The sequence below is a fragment of the Apus apus genome, chromosome 7 (genome assembly GCF_020740795.1).
Source record: "Apus apus isolate bApuApu2 chromosome 7, bApuApu2.pri.cur, whole genome shotgun sequence".
NCBI lineage: Eukaryota > Metazoa > Chordata > Aves > Apodiformes > Apodidae > Apus > Apus apus.
In genome coordinates, this window is record NC_067288.1 from 12,474,683 (window position 1) to 12,496,979 (window position 22,297).

The 22,297-nt window shown below is 39.5% G+C and overlaps 1 protein-coding gene across 8 annotated transcripts in view; it reads left to right on the plus strand.

The window, feature by feature from the left end:
- Positions 1 to 22,297, plus strand: part of PLPPR5 (phospholipid phosphatase related 5) — a 204,369-nt gene that overhangs the window by 137,694 nt on the left and 44,378 nt on the right. For 6 of the 8 annotated variants that reach the window (XM_051624545.1, XM_051624544.1, XM_051624546.1 and 3 more), the window contains 2 exons: positions 5,021 to 5,095; positions 20,644 to 20,832. In XM_051624545.1, the coding sequence (XP_051480505.1) occupies positions 5,027 to 5,095; positions 20,644 to 20,832 (258 nt within the window). In that variant the 5' untranslated portion in view covers positions 5,021 to 5,026. Of the gene's footprint in view, positions 1 to 5,020; positions 5,096 to 20,566; positions 20,833 to 22,297 lie in introns of those variants that run through there. The other 2 variants (XM_051624548.1, XM_051624550.1) reach the window with 2 other exon arrangements.

A 22,297-nucleotide genomic window follows, 5' to 3' on the forward strand; every position in this document is an offset into this window, starting at 1 on the left:
AGGGATATAGTTTCTCTGGTCCTTAGCTTTCATCTTTTATGGTAATAAGATTGTGTCTCAATACTGTTTTAACTGTTTTACAGTTTTTTAAAAACTCATTTAATTTCAAGACAGGAGAGAACAATTTAGCTCTCAACATCATCGCAAGAGTATACCCATCAGAAGGCCAGCAAGGAGTAAAGAAACAAGAGACATTTATGCAGCATATGTGGAAATCACTGGGGAAAATCTTGTGTTGTTATATGTTGCACTGCCTCCAATGTGCTGATAACATTCTCCTTCACATTTCATTTACTCTTGACCTAGATGTTGCTGTCCTTTGGCAATCACTGATAGCCTGACAGATGCTACAGGGATCTTGTTGGCTATGGATTAATACACTTGTGAGGTGGAAAGTCATTTGGAGGAAATGGCAAAGGGAGTAACTGCCCTGGGCTTCAGAGGGAAAGAGCATCTGAGTTCATTAGCAAGGTTCAGCACTTACTAGTAAAAGCAGCCAGGAGTGCCTTTTCCTGCTCTCAGCACAGTGATCTGTGATTGTTCTTCTCCCATGTGTTTCTCAGCTGATAGCAACCTATTCTTGCACTGTTTAGATTTCATTGGCTTCACACTTTGCTTTTGACTATACATGAAAATGTTGAATTTGATCTGTAAGATCTATGTCCAAGTTATCCTAAAAAATAGTTTTCCCCCTACCATCTTTACCATCACAGAATCACAGAATTAGAATGAGCTGTGTTACATCTGTTCCTTTTCCCTATCATATATGTTCTATCTCCTACCAGGGAGAATTAGCTCTTATGTGGTGTTTTTTTTTTTTTTAACTGGCAGATCTAGAGCCTGAAAGGATCATCATTCCTATCTTCTCATTTTCCAGTATTTTTATAGGAGAAAAGTAATTTTTAATAATATTGCATACTGGTTGAGAACAAACTCCCTAGAATTTTACAGGAAGAAGGTACAGATGTTAGTGTACAAAATTATCTGCTTTATCACTCATATCTGAAGATGAGTTCTTCAATATTCTGTAGTTTGGTTTGATATTCAGGTTACATTAGATACTGGGCTCATCTCTATTCTGTCAGTTATTCAGCGTGCTGATTTGCTGTTCATAGAGTTAGAGTTAGCTTCCCATTGCTTTGTCTGTCCTCTCTCGTCACACCTCAAAATCAACACTAATATCAGCATTATGGAAAAGAGACTTTTAATTACTGCAGCACCAAAGCTTAAAATGTAAGATAAATCCTCTTAGAGGAAAAGGAATAATAATGTGAAAATGTGGAAGATGTAATGAACTGTGTTCTTCTAAAGATTGTCCTGAATATACATTTCAGTATTTCCACCATGAATATAGTTCAGATTATTACAGTCTTTTCCTCTGATGATTTTTCATAGCCTTGGAGAAGACAAAAAAAAACCCAAAAAAAGAGCTAAAGCTGATTTATCAGCTTTAGATCATGTAAGAATCCTTTTTGGTATAAGAACAGAGACTTCATTATCTGTGAAAGCCTGAGTAGTTTAAAAAAAACCAGCTATCTCTGCGCATATGCATGGAATGGAAGGGTAGCTGGAACACAGGTAAAAATCAAAAGGGAAATCTTCACTAACAGTATTTTCTGTGAGTAGAGTATCAACTACTGTAAAATCAACTTTTAAAAGTGGTGGTTTTTTTACCCCAATGAAATTCAACAGTGACAAGAGCTATGAAATTTAAATTGTAAACATGAAACCCTCGAGTGGATGCTGTAACTACTTGTGTAGCTGGATATCAGAGCTCTGCCTTTATGATCCTCAAGACAAGTCTGCCTGATGGTGCAGGAGCTCTCAGTCTGGCCACCTGCAGAGACAAACTAGTGGTCCATTTGCAGGAATGGATTAACTTGAGACAAAATGATGGACTGAACTCTTCACCACCTCCACAGCTAAGTGTTTCACTAATTGGTGCAGGAATTATCCAGGTGGGAATTTTGGATTATCTTGAATGCTTTACTGGGCACTTCCTGCCATGCCCAGACTAGTTTGTGTTTTTCAATGTATTGATTATCAACCTGGATGGAGAACATAGACCTTCCCAGCTGGTTCATCTTGGAAAACTGATCAAGCTGTAGATAAATATCCTTTAGCTCATAAACTCTAAGCTCTCCTGCTTTATATTCATGGAACACACTCACCCTCCTTTTGAATAGATACTGATGACAAATAATGGATACAAATTATACAAATGACAGATATAAATATCAGTATCTCGGTGGAAAGAATATTTATTTTCTTTCTTTTTTTCTTCATTAAAATGTCATAATCTTCTCCATTCTCCATTACCTCTATGAGAACCATGTAGATTTGGCACATAATGAAGATTTGTTTTCTTCATAGCAGTGACTTTATTTTCCTGTTTTTCAGGCAAACTTAACATTCCCCAACCTTCTGGCAAGCCACTACATTTTTACATTTTAGTTGTGGGGAACGGTCCATCTTCTCTCCCCCCACATAAGACTAAACAAAGTATAAGTCCTACACATAGTTCTAGTGAGCTTTTCTTGCAATTAGTAGGTGTTTTTTTTTTTTTTTAAAAAAATTATTTCAGAGCATATCTTTACATTCTTTAATTATTGATAAGTACTTCTTTCTTGGTGTAGGTGGACTTCACTCATAAATGGAAAGAGACAAATGAAATACAATATGCCATTTGTATTTCTAGCTGAATTCTAAGTTTCAGGGAAACCTATGATGGAACAGGCTTCTTGTAATGATACAGTAGTATCTTAGATCTGCTTGGTCCTTGTATAACAAGCTGTGGAAGATGGGCAGCACCAGACTCTCAAATTGCCTTCACACTGACTTTTACCAAAAAAGGGACACGCCAGAAGATGATCATACAGATAGCAACTGTGGATAATGCAAGTAATAAAATAGAAAGAAAATTAGGGGACTCCCTTTCAGGACTCAGGATATCTGAGTTAATTTTGTGTCACTGGCAGAAATGTATGAATAAGTAAATCACCTGAAGTCATATCCAAGCTGTAAGCCTGAGTACTTCCTTTCAGTTTCTGACTAATGTTGGAAGTACCTGAACTCTAGGCATCTTAATTTTTTACATTAAAAGTTGTTCAGAGTTTCCCAGAGCTCATTCTTGATGTCAGATCCAAAGAGCTCTCCCTGTGAAGCTGAAGTATCTCAGCCAGCATGCATGCCTAGAAATTATCTATAGGATTGATTTCAAAGGAAAATGCAGGTCAATGAACTTTTTATTTAAAAACAGCCTGCTCTTTTGTCCAAGGTCTGGCTGCCAAACTTCTACCCCCTTTCCACAGTAGTTAGAAGTTAAAAAACCCCAAACCCTAGAAACATGAATGCAATTATCTCATGTTTAGGAGTGGTGCTGAGGCTTCTTATAAACTGAATGGATTTTGATCCAAGTGAGATCAGAAGCACAGAGAGCATGTTATTGACAACTGTATGAACTGAGGATGTTCAGTCTGCAGCTGCCAAGTGTGAAATTCACCTGTGGCTCATAAACAACTATCCTTCAGAACTGCAGCAGGTAATGCCACGCAGTCAAGTGCTGTTGCCCAGAGCTCCTCCAGGAGATGTATGCTTGCAGTCTTTCTTCCAAAGCCCAAAAAAGCACAGATAGGAACATAATGCCCTAGACTAGCAGTGAGGCAGATGGATGGTGACATGTGGCAGGGGTGGGCTTGTTTGGAGAATTACCCTGTAGGCTGCTGTTAGGCATACCCCCAGAGCAGCAGCTGGAGGGAGGCAGGCTGCCTAATGCATGCAATGGGCTACTGCCAGAGAAACTGTTTTGTAGACTGCCTGGTAACTAGTTACATAAAAAAAATCCGTATTACTAAAACAGAACTAACTCTTTACCAAAAGCTATTTATAGGGATGCTTATAGCATTTCAGCCATGCCCTCACAGACGGCTTCTTGATACCTCATTCAGTCTCATTCATCTTCCTCCAAACTCACAACAGCAACCTCTGCAAAGACAATTTCACATATGGTATGTGTTTGTCTTGTGTAAAGGGTGTTTGAGGCTCCAAACAGTGTCCATCTGCATGTTATGGAAAAGGAAATTCTGGGTCACACTTCACACTCTACAGTTCATCGCCACCTTGGTGCACTGAGAGCTTCAGGCATTGGCAGACAGCCATCTGCAGTACTTATGCAACATTAACAAGAACATGTTTCTCCTTTGATGCTATGCTGGAGAAGACAAATCTTAAGCCCTTTCTGTTCTTGAGATAACAGCTGAAGAACCACCATGTATTTGGTCCTTAATGCTTAGAGGTTTTCTCTTTTCTTCAATGTACTGCTAACAATAAATAATAAATAACTGCTATGTTGGTGTCTCTTTAATGAGTGGATCCAATAGTCCCAATGTGCGGTAGCTGTGCATGCACATCTCCATATGCAATATTAATGTTTATATTATGTAACTATATAATGGAGTGCCAAGGAGTCTCCAGGACTCTTGCATAAGTGAGGATTTGAATGGAATATGAAGAGCTGAGTTTGGCCTAGAATCATTGCATCCTCAAGTGCTTTGTTTTCTGCTCTGCTTCTCCTATGGTAGAGATTAGTAGTCCAGGATTTTCTCCCAGGCCCCTTCAGCAAAGCCCTCTAGTGTAAACTTCAAGAACATGCTCAAGTTTCTTCAAAGTTGATAGAATTAGAAAAGCTCTGTTGAAAGAGATAAAAGATTTTTTTTTTTTTTTGGTTGAAGTATGCTGTGGTGTATTGGAAACAGTTTTAAGTACAAATCTTTGTGTATGTCCTGTTATTTGGAAGAAAAATGGCTAGAATCAGTTTAACAAAATGCAAAAATCTAAATTGACTTTACTGGAGTAAAGGAGCACACATGAGCAGTTCTCTTACCTATTGGAATCCTCACCATTCCTTGTTTTGGTACAAATCTGGGTGTTAAGCAGGTCTTTCATAGTTTGCTGTGGATACATTATTCTAAACTCTGTAGCTTCTTACAAATGAACACAATATACTTTGTTTCCTTCACAGACGAACATGATTTCAAACAGCAGGCACCAGCCTCAGAGAAGCTGCACAACCTTGCCGAGCTTCATATTAGTTGAGGTAAGAAACTACTGTAGATACATTGCTAAGTCCCTGTGACTACTTTTATAAAAAATGCTCTCAGCAGTAACTGATTTATATTTTACTCACATAACCAACATGGGCTGCTATCTGCTATCTGGAAATCACTTACTGCAGCTGTGAATAAAATTTCTGTCCCCATACTGTATTTTTTCCCCCCAGTTCTTTTGTGAGAGGGAATGAAGAGGAGTGCCTATGCCTGCAATTTCATTTTATGTGGATGTGATGTTCTAAAGTGTCAGAATTCAAGAGAGTGAAGTACCTCTGGTCTGGACCCATATAGATGTTGGTGGTTTAAATCTTCATAATAGTTCTCCATTCAGTCTAGAGTTCTTTTCATTCATCAATCTTGAACCACTTTACATTTTAGAGTAAATATCTTTGCTTTAGTTTTAAAAATAGGGAGCAGTGGAATAGGAAGTTACTTTAGCTGTTCAAGGTCTTTCAGTCTCTTAGGAGCAGGAGATGTTTTGGAATAATCCATCTAAATAAGCTTGGTTTTGGAGTTATTTTTGGTTTGGGGGGGGGTTTTTTGAGTGTCTGGCTGCTTTGGCAGTTGAGCAATAGTCAACAATAGCTTAAACTAGCTTAGCCAAGGTTAGACTCAGAGAGCTATAGGTAAGGATGCTGCACATCCATAACTGTCTGTGTGGCCAGGGACACACTCATTGCACTCAAATGTGTGAGGCTGGCAGGTGCAGCCCCTTAGTTCTTGTGGTAAATCTTGTGATAGCATTTAGGTGTAAGTGCACCACATTGCACACAGGGCCTGTGCTGTGGAAGTAGCCCCTTTCCAGACAGATGCAAGTTCATTTTTAGAGAATGCACCAAACTATATTGTTATATAGCAATATAATATCTTGTGGAACCCAATAAAATATTGGTTTGAAGGAGAATATAACTTCTTCATTGGGCAGATTTTACACTGGTAACTCAGTCTAAGGTAGTTGTGTCCATTTATATCAGCAAAGGTTTTGTTCCCATTTCTCTGCATTCAAAACATTTAGATCATGTATAAAATCGAGGCATCATTTTGCTTATCTTTTAATGCATTCTAATTATAATGAAAAATCCTGATGGTTCTTCCAGGGATGCCAGCTGATTTGGTATAAGGGACCCTGAGGGAGATGATTAAGCTGTATTTTGAGCACACTCTTTCCTGACTTACTTGTGCACATTGGTACCATTGGATTCTGTGGACTGCAGATGAAAGTAGAGTATATTCAGATAAACATTTCTCAGGCTGAGGCACAGTGACAGATTTGCATTCAGTTCTCTGCTGAACCACAGACTTTGTGTGCTGTATTGAAGGTGCTGCTTGGGCCTTACTGCAGAGGCAATTGGATATTGTTATTTCTGGATTTTAGGCAATCTGTTTGGTAGCAGGTTTTCTGGGGGCTTCATTGGTGCTTAATATTGGACTTTAGAAGCAAAAGTTGAGGAGCATTAACATTCCCCAGTGGATCTAGTTCCTCGACTGCCTGTGTCTCAGTACTCATCACCTCTTACTGGTGCTTGGAAACCAGTGCTTTGGTTGCTGCAGGATGCTTAGATCCTTCTGTGATACATTTTAAGACATGATAAATGGGGAGAGGGAGATGTCATAAATTGAGGAAGAATATAGCAACAGTCTAAGAAAAAGTGACCTTTCCTGAAGAAATTTTCATCCTCCATGGAGTCTTCTTTGCCTTTTAAATTACAGTTTTATTTTGTTTTTTATCAGAACATTTTGGAAATTGCTTCCATATGGATAGAAAAATTATTTCATTGTCTGACATTATTTCTGTCACATCATTTCAGCTAGTTTTGTAACTTGGCTGTTCTTATTCACTGTTTTCAAGTAATGTTTGTGATCCAGTGTGACACAAATCTTTGCAGATCCACTGGCATTTCTTTCTTGTGCTATGTCACACTGAGATAGCATCAAAAGGTATGATCTCTGTGTCATCAAATTTAATGGCATTAGGACATCCACAGCTCTGATGATATAATGATACTATTATATAAGTTTATGTCATGGAAGTCATTAGGGAGATGGTACAGAGTGCCTAGAGCTGTAGATGGGGATCAGGAGACATGATTTCTATTCCTGAATGGTAGGGGAAATAGCTTAGCCTTATTATACTTCTGGGTCATTATTTGTAAAATCTGGCTAACAGATCTACACCCACATTTGATAAGATATAGAGGTAAAAGACAAAAGGTATGTTGTAGCAGCACTGTGTTCTATAGTCACTTATTATTATCATTGTTCTCTGGGATCAAAAGGTGATCCAAACGTTTTAACAGCTGGATCACCTTTTTTGTAAAGCATTGGGGTAAGAGAAATGTGCAATATTTAAGAACCTGAGTGTAGATATTTGGATAATGAACAGGTCTGTAAGCTTTCTCAGCCTTCCTTTAAAAGCCTCATTGCATGGTCCTCACTTCTCTTGCAGGAGAAATTAGTCCACTGACATACATAACATACTTAACAGACATGATACATGAGCCATGAACAATTGTGCTTACACTTAGGCTACAGCTGGAGAGCAAAAGCAGGTATCAGGTAAAAGTTCAAGTATCTGCAGCCATACAGCCATAAAAACAAGTTCTCTATACTGATAAAAGGGAACAGAAGCCATGAGGTGCCAGGGGTGGTAGTGTTGACTGTCATTTGGTGGTGATTGCCTGTAAAGACCTGACATGTCTGCAAAGTTTATAGGACTGGGCTCTCCATCAGAAAAAGTTTTATTTGCAGAGGCACATTAGTAGCTAAGTGGCTGTGTGTGGCTTTGCCAAACTGTGTTTCAAGAGATTATTTTGCATGTAACACAGAAAAAATCCACTTTTCTGGAAGTCTCTCAGCCTTTATTGACATATTATGGTATTTGAGCAGACATAAATGGGATATCGAGCATGACACAAGACTGTAGGCAAGTCCTAGCTTACTTCTCAGAGTAGTGTGTCTGAGATGCTGTTGCTCCCCATACCACGGATACCCTGGCAGCACTTTCTCCAAAGCTCTTACAGCAGCAGAAAAGCAGGGGCTCAGCCCGCAGCCAGAGTTGGCCCAGCACTCCTGGCTGGGAGGTAAGCAGGGGCAGCACAGCTAAAGCTACGTGAAAGTCAGTAAGTCCTTGGAAGGAGATGTGAGAGTGTTTGTTGGAATTTACAGCAGGGAATAGTTACTTACGTGTTAGTCAGGTTCTTCAGAAAAATAAGACTTTTTTTGTGAGTAGCCTGCAGGTTAGGAGCAAAAGAAAAGGTGATCAGAGTAATTTACATTAGGGAAATGCTAAGAGTAGTTTCTCTCTTGCAACAAGGCAGAATAAGGTTTTCTCCACTTCTTAGAGCTTGCTTCTAAGCATTGACTCAACTCTGCTAAGCAATCATGTTATGTCAGATGATGATTAATTTGGTAGATCTAGTTACTGTGCTGTTAGCCTTTCTAGAAATATTTACTGGAATTTTTTTCCTAACATTTCTAATCTTGAGAGACAAGTTACTTAAACAGGTAAGACATACAGAAAATTACAGTAGTAAGAAAACCAGGGTCTCTTGTAGCCTGCATTCTTCTGGTGATACTAACCTCTATACCTTTCAAAATGTCAGCTTTTCTCTACACAACAGTCTTACGAGCTACTACTGTCAACCTTGCTGAAAAACTCTGTTGTCTTTAATTCACAAATGATAGAAAAGAGCCACCTGGCTATTCTGGCATTTTATTCAGATACTTTCATTACTCTAATTCAAAGAGATGAACCTCTTTTTACCTGTTGATCCTAATAGATGAATTAGGAGTTTGTATCTGACTACCCAAGCTGCAGGAAAAAATGTAAATTCTGTAAGACTTTGAAAGCTCAAAAGCTGAACTGCATAACAGAACTTCTGCTGTGCAAACATCTGTTCTATTCTGTTGCTATCAAGAGCTTCTTCTCATTCAAGACGTAATTTATGCAGTTTATTTTATACTTGTTTTTCTGAATCAGGCATTGAATCCTTACGGCATATTGCTGCACTTGTTTATTTATTGTTTTCCTGCTACTACCTTTTCCATTGAAGAAGTTAATGTTAGCATCAGATTTCGAGGTTTTGAGTCTCTTCAAAGCCATGTAATATCAGAAGTTAGTTTCTTCAAAAGTACTAACTTCTGCAGCTATTATGACAGACCATAAATTTAGATTCTGAAAGCCAATTATTGTTCTTTGACCTAAGTTTTCCTACCTTGTCTGTTCTTATGCCAAAACTGATTTATTTCTGCTTTCTCTAAGATGTTTTAACTCATTTGTTGTTTCGCGAAATACCTTTTTCTCACATGTATGCTGAAAACAGCCATCACTTTAGACATGGCAGTTAGCTGTCAAAATGCCTGCTGGACTCAGTCTTAACTACCCTAAATCTAACTGTACTAGTCTTGTATCTACTTAGTATCACCAGATGCAAACTTTTGTTAATCCTGCACACTTTTACGGTTTTTGGCTTAAGCATTCTTCTACTAAAAACATGAAGTGTTACTATTTAACCAATCTAATTTCTCTCTTTTTTCTTGTTTTCTTTTTTTCCGCTTGTGCATATACTGCTCACTGCCATCTCAGGAGAAGGTGTACTTCTTTAATCCGGTATGAACTTTCAGAAATTACTAACCTTACTTTTATTGAATACAGGAATTAGAATACTGCTAACTCTGCCAGCAGGCAGATCCTTTAATATGTGTGCCTGTAAGAATATTGACTTCTATGAACTTCAGAGTTAAATTAATTTACTACCTATCTAAATTTTGTGGAAAATTTACCTTGATGTGCAAGGAACTTCTGACTTCTTCATGCAGAGCTCTGAACTATGCCTAACTACCCTGATTCAACAATGCGAGGTCAGTCTTAGTTTCTACTTTACCCTTTGGGGTCTAAGAATTTATTTTCTGCCTAAGAAAGGCAATATTTCTCTTCTCTTCTCTTCTCTTCTCTTCTCTTCTCTTCTCTTCTCTTCTCTTCTCTTCTCTTCTCTTCTCTTCTCTTCTCTTCTCTTCTCTTCTCTTCTCTTCTCTTCTCTTCTCTTCTCTTCTCTTCACTGCTCTCCTCTCCTCTCCTCTCCTCTCCTCTCCTCTCCTCTCCTCTCCTCTCCTCTCCTCTCCTCTCCTCTCCTCTCCTCTTTTTTTTTTTTTTTCAATTTTTTTTTTTTTTCAGTATCTAAGTAGCATGTCATCAGTCTTAAAAACTGATCAGTAAGACATTTAGTGTAGGATGCAAAAACTATTTGCACATGAATTACTGAACTGCAGTTGCATGGATTTGTGGTGATACTGGAAAGCCAACAAGGAAGAAAGCAAAAAGCATTTCACATATCCCACAAATTTTTATTTATAAGTCTCAACATATATATTTTATTTAAATATTTTCTCTTTTGTTCTTTTTTTTTTTTTTTTTTTTTTTTTTAATAGACCTTAAAGATACTGCACTGAAGTGAAACACTAGATGTGCATACTGCAGTCTGCTCTTAGATGAATAGTGTTAGGGCGTGGTTTCTGCTTCTAGCAAGTAGATTGTTGGTATTCATTTATTTGTGTATTTATTCCCACTCCAAGATTTATGATCCCCTTTAGTTACGGAGTAAGATGCATGATAATTTTTTCTTCAATGTGAAATGAAACAGCACATGAACAGGGAAGTACAATATTAAAATGTCATGCAGATTAGTTTCTAATAGAACTCTTACATATTATTATTTTCCATGATTTAGGTCTTAAGGCTCCACATAGCCACTTGAATGCAAAATGTATGTCCAGAAATGAATAATAATAATAACAATAACAACAAAACCAACAGTAATTTTAAAATATATTCAGCTGTTGTTGTTTTTTTTAAATTATGTTGTAAAAAATGAAAACTGTTCTAAAGCAATGCAGTGCTTTAAATACCAGAGATGAATCCAAAATACCAGGACAGAATGAAACAGAGTCTTTGATGGAATTATCTCTTCAGAGAGAATTTCAACACTAATCATTCACTGAGAGTAATGCAACTGAGAACTGGTGCTGATGGAAAGCACTAATTGTGTTGATGAAAATTTTTAATGTCTTCTACTGACAAGGCAAGTATTGAAAGCTGCTGCTTTTTTGAAATGGATAAAATATGTCAATAAATGTTCTTTATTTGTGTGTAGTCTTCCCAAGCAGTTTCTGAGCTTAGCTCTCATAAACCAGTAGTACTTTAGTAAGCAATTTCACTGTAGTAGATAAGTAAGGACCAGAGATGCAAGTAAACGTCCTGCATGTAAAGGCTGTGTCAGTCACCCCAGGAAGTGCAGAAATGAGCCACCTCCCCCTCTATTAATTTAGTTTCTGGTACTGAACGTGATTGTAGTAGCCAACAACATGAGGCAGGTAGTGTTTCTTCTGCTTTTTCTAATGTCTGTTTTACATATAAGAAACAGATGAAAGCAAAGAAGGCAGGAAGAGAAGATGCCAAGGACAGCAGGATATGAGGGAGCTGTGGCATGAGGGAAAATAATCCTTGAATTTTTTTTTTTTCTGGAATTGTTCTGAAGTCTGAAGAGGTTTCCAGAAGTTTTGCTCTTTTCTCTGAGGCAATGACTTTTCCAGCCCTGACTGTATGAAATGCAGGGAGAAAAAAATTCCTGGCATCCAGTGGGTGCTTTGTGTTTTACCCCTCGTACTGGCTATCCTAAAATAATGGAGGTTATAATGAGTTCTATAGCTATCGGATATGAACAAGGAGTCGAATTTTTCTTTCTCTTTGGGATATTTTTAGTATGCTGTGGGAAACTGTTCTTTTCTTCCCCACATAAGTCCCCACCTTTGGTAGCCCCCCAGTACCGGCTCGCGACATATTTTTCTACAGTGGAAGTCTTATATAAGAACTTGTATAGCATAACTATCACAATTGGTTTATAAGCTTTATTACCCTATTTATTTTAAACACCCACACTGGTGATATTTTTCTTGAAAACTGAAATGAAAAGACTACTCAGAAGTAGCAATTAATTACCTAAAACTAGTAAGATACACAGCCACTGGTGCAGGATTAAATTGCTGTGTATCAACAATGAAAATTTCTCCTTCCAAGATTTTTTTTTAATCTTTGGGGAAGATTATATGACAAAAGCTGCTCTGTATCTCCTTTTTCATTACCCTTGTTTCTAAAGTTGCTAGTTACGACATTATTGTAAGACAGTTGAGATAGGAATTTGAGAGTGCATGATTAAAACTTGTGTGGATGATATGCAATTTTTAGAGTAATACATAATGCACCATGGGTGGTTTTCCTAAACATATTGTTAACTTCGGCTGTGTAACTTATGCCAAGGTCAGTTGGGACAAATCTGATACTATTGCAATTCCTGTGGGATGACCTTCCTTTTTTTTTCAAACTAAAATTTTAGATGTTTCTAATGGAATTAAACACCGGATATTGGGATGCCTAATAAGCTAAATTATTTGCTTAAATCCAATTTGGATACTGTCCTAGTTACTGTAAAGGCAGTATTCATCATGCTGGATATTGGCATTGCTCTTGAAGTAAAGATTAATGCCATAAAAATTGTGTGTCCTAAGATGGTTGTATCTTTTTAGCAACTGCCCATTCCATTTCCCAAAGGAAAATGGAATTTCTGCTTAGTGAGGACATGATTCTTCAGCCCTTGTGTTCTGTACTGAGATTTCCTACTGATTTTAATTTCTTCAAATTAACAGAATGTTTTTGGGGAGTGGTGTGTGTGTGTGTAAGACTAAACACTAATAATATTTTCATGTCCCTCTATTTCTGAGATTGTTGTATTTCATCTTATCAGCTATACCACACAGCAGTCAGTTCAAAGTAAATGAGCCTTATCCCCCTCTAAGAATGATCGTTTCTGGCAATGTTAAGAGTGTAAAAACTGCATGATGCTTTAAGGCTCTAAGAGTAAAGTCACTAGGCTGTTACAGGAGAAAAAAGACACTGATCTTAGTTCTAGCAGGTATCAGTTAATCCTCTCCTGAAATGTATCCTGAAGATATTTTATATTCCTTGATTCTGTCCCAGTGAATTGGCCTTCTTACCCCTCTACCACCTGCTAGGCCTATAAAGAGCCAGGCTGTCCATGCATAATCAAGGTCTTTTCACACTGTCCTGCTGCCACACCAGTGTATTAGCTGCCTGCCTGAGCTGTTGAGCTGCCACCTTTTAATCCTTTTGCTCTGGCAGGAGCCTACAGAATCCTCCATTTGCTGCATTTTCCCCCAAGAAACATATCATTTTAACTTCTGATGTTCTTGCCAACTTTGTAAATGTGCCCTTGCACAAATCTCTCTCTCCCCACTTTTCTGTCTTTAATAATTTTTTCCTGCAGGATCACTTGCCAGTTCTTGCTTTCAGTACAGTTGGTTGTCTGGGGTTAAGCTGGCTAGTTGAATGAATAAGGCATCGAATGAGTAAGGATTTTCAAAAACAGTGATCAAAGTAAAGGGCTGTGTAGTAGCCAAACAAACATACCTTTTGTTTAATAATAATTTGACAGTGTCCCCTATTGTATCAGCGATATTCATATTCTAATCTAATACATTTATTACCCTTTAGCCTAAAAATTTGTTAATCACAGAACAGGTTTAAATTAGAAGTAATCTCAAGTAAGTTATTTTAGCAAAGAGCTTGAAAGCTTTTTTAGCTTGAAAGGTTTTTAATAATTCATGGTGCTGATGATAGCGAGTTACCACAAAGGATCTTCACAAGCTGCTTTATTTATTATTTTATTCTCTCTCTGTCTCTTTACCTTTCCAGCTGCCCCTTGCAATTCAGGATTCACTTCTCCAAGAAGCAGAGGCTGTTGCTATGTCTTTCAGAAGTGACTTTTAAACTGTTGAAGTTATTGCCTTCCTTACTGCCTTCCTGAGTCTCCTACTAATGTTTGACAAAATACTTTTTGCATGGAACGTAATTATGACGGGCAATGACGACCAAGTCAATGTAGTAGTCTCTCAGATTATTTTTTTAATGGCCAATCCTGTAACAGGTTTTATGAAGCATTTTATTGGACCATATACATATATATCTGTATGGGACTGTCCCATTAGAATGGCAAAAATTACGAGATATCTTTGTTGCTACCAGTGTAGGTGAGTGGATGGGCAGTTTCACTTGGTACCAATTCACCAATGTAGAGGAAATATGATTTTTTTTTTTAGATATGAATTACAACACTCAAATGAATTACAAAAAAATGCAGGGAATTACCATTAGGATGGATTGTAACCATGTCACAGTTTGACTCAGGATCAACAACAACTGGACTTTACATATTTTTAATATTTAAAATTTTCAAAGTTATCTATAGAAATAATCAGCTCTGCTTCTAGCTTTCTTGAACAATTACCTGGTAGAAATAAATAGTGTATGTAATTCTGTTTGCTAAACTCTGTTTCCTTTTTCTCCATTGAACCACCACCTAAGAGTATGCTGAACTTGCTCTTTCTATGCTTTTAATTTTATGAAGTAATGGATAATATCCAACTTGGGAAGGGGATTTCAGGTGTAATGCTAATGAAAAATGTCTGGTATAATTTGTAAGAACATAAGTAGTTCTACTGCACAACTGTGTGTGAGCTTATCCAGCAGAAACAGTTACAAAGGATGTATTGAACTCTTGCCAGGATGAGCTGCATACATTAACCGATAACGAAAGCTGGAAGTATGTAGTGATTATGGTGCATAAGTTAGGATTTTAGCTTTTTTGTGTTTCTCTGTTGAGAGAAAGTTAGTAAGTGGGTTAATTTAATCTGATGTACAGACTTGTGCTTGAAAGTATCTTTGGAGTCTTGTATACCTTACCTGTTCATGATGCAATTGCTAAGGGCAAGCTGGGCTACTGAAAGAGACAACTCTGCAAGGCATACTATGCAGCTTCCTCTGAATTGAGGAATCCTCAGTCTTGGAAGGAAGACCTCAAAAATTCATGCAGAGTCCCATGCCAAAGTGACAGTCTAATTTCTTCTACACACTTCTGGATGGTTTTACATTTCCCCTTCTCAGTATCTCAGAATATTTTATTGCCCAGTCAGAGAATTAACAAAAGATAGTGATGGCAAGTGTGCAGAGTGAAACTTAGTCACACTTATGTTTAAGTGTGGAATTTAAAAATGAGAGGGTGGATTCATTCAGGTAGAGACCAGGCTACAAAACAACTCTGCAAACACGCAGGGCGTCATTTTTCACACAAGGTTTCATGCAAATGAACAAGATGTCCTTCAGTTAAAACAGAAATTTATCTCCATCTCTCTGGTAATTTGAGCTGTTGCTCACAGATCTTTGAGCAATGGGTTCACAGTGTGTGTGAAGCACTGGGGACTGACAGAGTCTAGTTCCTACAAGCAGCTAAGCTGCGGGTGAGAGCCTGAGCAACTACAGGAAGATGACTGGATGGGGTGGCCATTTCCTTCCTTCAGACCTCTTTGTTTTCAGATTGAGAAAAGTGACAGATTGATGATATAGACAATGTAGAGTCTTGAGGAGTGGGCAAACATTTACTTTAAGCACATCCCCTTATTGGCTGTACAGAATACTTAGGGAAAAAATTGCATTTGTTAGTCTCACAATTTAAGATGTAAAAAGTACAAAAGAGAAGGGAAACTACTGCACAGCAAACTGCCATATACAAAAAAGTGAAATTAATTCAGTAATATTGAAAAATAGCTTTAGGATTGGTCTGCAAAGCCTTTAGGCATTGTACAAATGTCTGAACCAATTTGGGATTATTTACAAAATCAGTTGTACAGATACATAGAGTGTACTGCACAGACCAGGTCTGTGTGATTTATTGGTTTTCCCACTTGACTACTGCATCATGACCAGGCTAGTGCTCTGCTTATGTCAGCTTCTGCTCAGTAATCTGCTGCATCAGTCTTTCAAGGCATTACTGATTACCTTGGAAAGGACTTTTTATCAAAAGAAATTATAAAAATTATTATATTCTGGGTGAATGAGATGTGGAAGCTTATTCCAAACTCCTGAGGTTACCGACATGATTTTTATCAATCAATTATGTCAAAGATTGTCAAGTTTACAATCAGTTTACATAGCATTGCAGTTACCAATAAGGTGTCTACCAATGAAGAGAGCTTTCAAATATCAGTGTTTCATTCCATTTCACATGGCCAAAAGTGTTCTCTATTTGTTTTATTTTGACAGTACAATGGTAGATATGCTAATACAGGCTTTAGTTCTCAAGATATACAAGCCTTAGGTACATGTTGCCTCTCTGGCATCCCAAATTCCTGTTCTAACCTATGAAGAACTTATATGCAATAATACTTCTTAATTTGAAGATAGCAAGCAGTTTTAAGAAGATTAATTATCTTATTGATGTAAAGACTAACTAGGCAACTAATGTGCTGTGACTGCTGCTTATTATATCAAACTCGATAATTTCATTGTTGCCTTGTCCTCCTCCTCATTTGTTTCATCTCCATCTGCTCATTCTTTCATATACTTGCACTGCATTGTAGGAGGTTCCCAAGCTTACTGAGGAAAAATGTTGTCTTCTATGGAAATAGGGTCTAGCTCTACAGGATACTGCAATGCAAATGCAGTATTAATACTTATGCTGCTACTAATTTGACTTTTCAGGCCCTTCCCTCCCCCCATGTGACTCTTGAAAAGTATAATTCCTATTTTGGAGCTAGTTTAGCTACGTGCGAGTGAAAGTTAAAATTGCTCACATCTCATTAGAGCCCTTTAAAAGAAGTGTTAGTCTAAGCTAGTCATCAAAGCTTGCTCCGTTATTGTTGCATCAGTGGCTGGTATTTCTTAGGATGGAATGAATGACATTTTCAGAGGATGATTCATCCTCCCCTAATGTAGTAGAGCTTAGTCACCCACTGGAGTTGTTCTCTTCTCTGTAAGCTACATACTAAGACCATATGAAAAGCTTAATTTTGGTGCCTAACTTGTTTGAATCCTACTGCAAGAGTTCTAGGCGAGCCCCTATTTCTGATTCTGTGTTGTGCTTCAACTGCTAAAAAAATATTTTTCTCATGCATTATGATGGTCCTGCAAGCATAAATTTTAGTAGTAAATGCCCCAGGCTTTAGGACTTAAATCACTACATATCATTAAACAGCTTAATTAAACAATTAAAATGTCCTTTCAGTTATCTCCTAATGATAAATATTATTAAATACAGAGGAAGAGACGGTATTATATTGACTGAGTAAAGCTTGCATCAAATTACTAAATATTACAATGTTGCTCTAAAATTTATATACAAGTAAATCTCTCTCTTGCTGTTTGTCAAACTAGGGAATTTTTCCTATTTTTTTTTTTTCCCTGGATAAATCCAGGAGGTATCTAAAGGTTTTAGCTCATTCTGTCTCTTCCCTACTGCTGTGTCATCAGTACAGATGTAGTATTCCTTTCAGAAAAAGTTGGTTTAGCGAAGTAGTGTGGAGATGTAACAGGGCAAGAGCCATGGGGTCTCAAGCTGCTGTCACTAATAAACCAAGCCCTTCAGGTGTGTTCTAGGGAAAAAAAAGAAGAGGCAGAAGGGACAGAGAAAGGATGACACAGCCAGAGCAGGCATTACCTGCATAAAATTAAATATGCAGTTGATCATTATTTTCAGCAACAGTCATAAATTTACAGAGCTTTCAAAGAAAAAAAAAAACACAAAACATTGACATTTTCATATGCCATCTCTTTCACTGTTTGTTTGGTTTCTTATGGCTTCTGGTCATCTACTCTGTAGTTGAGCCCCTTACTCTTCAATAAGGTGACTTTGCTACTTTTTTCACCTAATGATCTTTATTCTAAAAACTGAAGGCTGGAGGAAATGAATAATTAATTCCCTTAATTCCTCAGTGAAGCATCAAGTTGACAATCAATGACTTTGCCTATGTAGCACCATTTTTTAAATTAAAAAGGGAGCCTGACGTTTCCATGCTTTAGTTGTTTTCATCAGTGATTTCAGTCAACTCAGATCACTCTGAGCTAACTGAGCTGACTACCAATGAAGCTGACTTTAAAACTCCTCTTTGATTTACATCCTGTATTCTCTGGTTTGTAACTCTTTGAAATGGCCAGTTCACCTGCAGTATTTGAAGCATGGGCACTAGAATGAGCCAAGTAATACAAATGAATATTGTATCTAATAGATTAATTCTGGCCTGTTGCATGACATGTTTTTAAATTACTGAAAACTACGTATTAGAGTCTAGTGTCACTGTTGTAGAGTCAGAGAAAAGTATAAAGACAAACTCTCTTCCGTGTAATGCTCCTTACTAATTCTTTTACTAGTCTTATGTTTCAGCCAATATATTCTTCCTAGTATTTCTGTAACAGGAAAAAAAAAAAAAAAGAGCACTCAGGATACAGGTGTATCCCTGTACCACCAGAGATGTTATTAATTTTGTTTACCCTCAATGAGAGAAGACCAAGGGCATTTCTAAGTATTGATAACAGCTACCTCATAGCGGGGTGTAGAGAAGGGAGAAGCACATTCTTCTCTCCAGGTTTCCAGTGACAGGAGCAGAGACAGCAGGCCCAGGATGGAACACAGAAAATTATATCTTAATATAAGGAAAAATGTTTTACATGTCAGTGGTTGGAGACTGGCACAGGTTGTCTAGTGTGGCTGCAGAATCTCCATCTTTTGAGATAATTGAAAGTTGACTGGTCTGAGCAATCTGACCTATGGGGACCTGTACTGAGCAGGTGTTTGGACTATGTGACCTATGGAGATTCTTTCCAAAATCAATGATCCAAAATACTTCAGTGATGTTGACAGTAGCTTCAAAAAAGTTTTGTAAAAATAGGACTTTTAATGTCCTCTAATTCCTATATGCAATATCTCAGTTGGTGTATCTATAAATACAAGTTGGTTTGCAATAGCAAAACGCAGGAGTATTTTATTAGCTGTTTACTGGAAAAAAGGTTAGTTTCCCCTGATGCCAGTTTTTGAAAGAAACATACCACCAGTGTTTCTCTGGAGCATCCATTCAAACAGAGCTGAAGAGCTGAGTCTAGTGCTCATTGCAGTCCAGCTGTTGACTTTGGTCTTTGGATCAGGCCTTGTATCCTAACAGTGGGGGTATTTGCATACAACTTCCAGGATGAAATTAAAATTTTTATCTGTATGGTAATGAATATTGGACTGCACTAAATAAATGGGGAAAATAAAGTCTGTGCTAGGCAGAATTCACCACAAGATGTCTCATGTCTCACTACATATTTTTCACAAAGGCAGGGAGCCATCCAGCTAAGGCTGGTGAGCGCAATGCAAATGACATGATTTAGATTCTTCTGGGGAGTATGTTAGGAACACATAAAAATAGACTGGATATGAAATCCGGGCATGAAGCGTGTGTTCTTCAAAGGCTGATTAAAAATGAATGCATGGAGACTAACGTGACTGAGTATAACGAAAATTCTCCAGAAAGGGGAGGAAAAGGAAGAGTTCTTGCTGTCTAACCGCAGTTCAACACTAGGGGAATGATTACCCATTATAAAGCAGTTATTTCTAACTGGCTTTACTAAATAAGCCAAGTGGAGTCTTTAAGGCTAAAATGTCTCTTTAAAGTTGGGGCAGGGGGAGTACCTTCAAGCGAGCATTTATCTGTTGGCTTTGGGAATCCAGACTAGAGCCAGCACATGGGTAAATCTGTACAAGTACCGAGGACAGTTGTCTGTTCTGAAGTGTGTCTGTACATACGTATCTGTACATAGACGCTATCTATGTAGGTACGTTTAAGTGGAACTCTTCTGTGCTTCGCTATGTGTGACTTCTCCCGGAGCGGGAGCAGACTCTCCTCTTACTCTGGGATGTTTCTTGGAAGACGATAGCTCAATATCCAGCTACCCATTTTCTTGATGGCTGCTAAACAAAAGTTTTACATGCTAATTGCTTTAAGAGTTATCTATATGCAAAAGAATATCTATTTCCATATGTATGTCCATCTTGAGGCCTTCACCGCCCCGGCACTTAGCGGCGGCCCATTCGCCTGCCCGGGCACGGCCGGTGCCGGGTGCCGGAGCGCGCCGGGCGCGCACGGCCCCGCACACAGGTGCGTGTGTCGCTGCGCTGAGGGGGCAGGGGAGGGTGCAGGAGCTGACCGCAGCGGCTGGGCCGTGCCGCGCCGCAGCAGCTGTCCCGGGGCCGGGCCCCTTGAGGCGGGTCTCCCCGCCGGCGCGGAGCCCCCCCCCTCCGCCGGGAGCCGGGGCCGCAGCCCGGGGGGGCGGGGCCAGCCCGCCCCGCTCGCCGCGCCCCGCCCGCTGCACGAGCCGGCGCCCGCGCTGGAGCCGCGGTGGGAGCGGCGGGCCGGGCCCCGCCTGCCCCTGCCCTGCCCCGCCCCGCCCCGCCCGGCCCTGCCCTGCCCTGCCCGGCCTGCCCGCCCCGCTCCGCCGGCCTGACCGCGCTTTCGGCCGCCGCCTGCCCACCTCCCCCCCGGTGGATGCCGCCGGGGAGCGGGCGGAGCGCGCCGCCGGGGAGGGGGGCTGCCGCGGCCGCTGGAGCCCACGTACATGCGAGCGCCCGTTCCGCTCACCAGCATGCTTTACTTCCAGATGGTGATCATGGCAGGGACCGTGATGCTGGCTTATTATTTCGAGTACACGGACACCTTCACGGTCAACGTGCAAGGCTTCTTCTGCTACGAGGGCGCGTACCGAAAGCCCTACCCGGGCCCGGAGGACCGCAGCGCTGTGCCCCCGGTGCTGCTCTACTCGCTGACCGCAGGCGTGCCCGTGCTGGTGGTAAGCAGGGGCCGCCCGTGCCCTCCCTCTGGCAACTTGGGCTGGGCCGGGCCGGGCCCCGGCTGGGCAGCCCCGCCGGTGGGGTGGCTGTGGGGGGGTGGGCCCGGCGGGCGGGCACCTCCGGACGGGCACCTCCGGGCGGGCACCTCCGGGCTCCCGGCGCTGCAGCCGCGGCGGGCAGCGCTGCCGGGCTCGGTCCGGGCTCGGTCCCTGCTCAGCCGCTGCCCACCCCGCGCCGCCAAGTTGGTTTTTAGCACCGGTTTATGTAACTGCCAGTGCCTGGATGTCAGCCCCTTCCGACTCTTTTTTTTTTTGGTGAAAATAATCTGTTGGTTGTGTTTTGGGTTTTTTTGAAACCTGTGTCGGTTGCAGGTAGGTGGCCTACCTGGGGGAAACTCGCGTGTTAGCGACCACGGACTAGTATTTCACTCGATGCTAATTAGAAAACCCCTCTGTCCGTTTATTTACTTATTTGTTTGTTCGTTTATTTTTAAGTAAGCTGAAACGTGCAAGGAACAGGGAGCAGTTCTGCTTTGTTTAGTTGTCTCTCTGTATGTCACAGTTACTGATGTGTGTGCAAACTAAACCGGTGTGTTTCTAATTGAATATGATCTTCTGTCAATCAGGTTCTAATCAATGTATCTAAATGAGGTTTATTTCTTTAATTTGCTTTGGGTTTTTGGGAAAATTGCTAAGAGGGAAAAGCAGTGAGATGGCTTCCCTTTAAGTTATGGAATGTACTGTTTGTATTGTCAGATAGCAAGGGCATTAGCATAATTTAATAATCCTACTCCATAGTGTAGAGCAAAGACTGAGAGGAAACGAGATGGGAATATTTAACTGTCAGAATTGGATTATAGATAGACTCACCAGGTTCATGCACAATTACACATATGGAAACTCCTTATAAAGGGTTTATTTTAATCAGCTGTAAGCATTAGAATAAAAAGAAAATTATAGTAAGAAGAGGTCTCTTAAGACAGTAACTTAGTTGCACAGATCAATTAATTTTCAGGAAAATATAAAAATATATGACCTGAAAGATGCATCAAGGTGATACCATGGTAATCCCAGACAATTCTCTTCTGCATTGTAGCACCATAAGGTCTCAGGTGGTATCTGACATAAAACTTCATGGTCACGCTCAGCCTTAGTATTTAAGACTTTTTTTCTTTTCTGGGGATTGAACTACATGGTTTGGCAAAACATGTTATATAGCTTTTTGGTTTTGTTTTCCTTTTTATTTTAACATCAACTAGTTTACCATTTTATTTACTTGTCTATTTGCTCTTTTGATGCTCCAGATGCCATTGAGATTTTAAAGGGGTTGTTTTACATGGTGATGTTTTTGTATTGTTTGCATATGGTGTTTATTTTGCTATTAATTCTATCTTTTTTTTTTTTTTTTTTCTTAGGAAGTTATAAAGATTGTCAGATATTCATGATGAGCATCTCTTTTTTATAA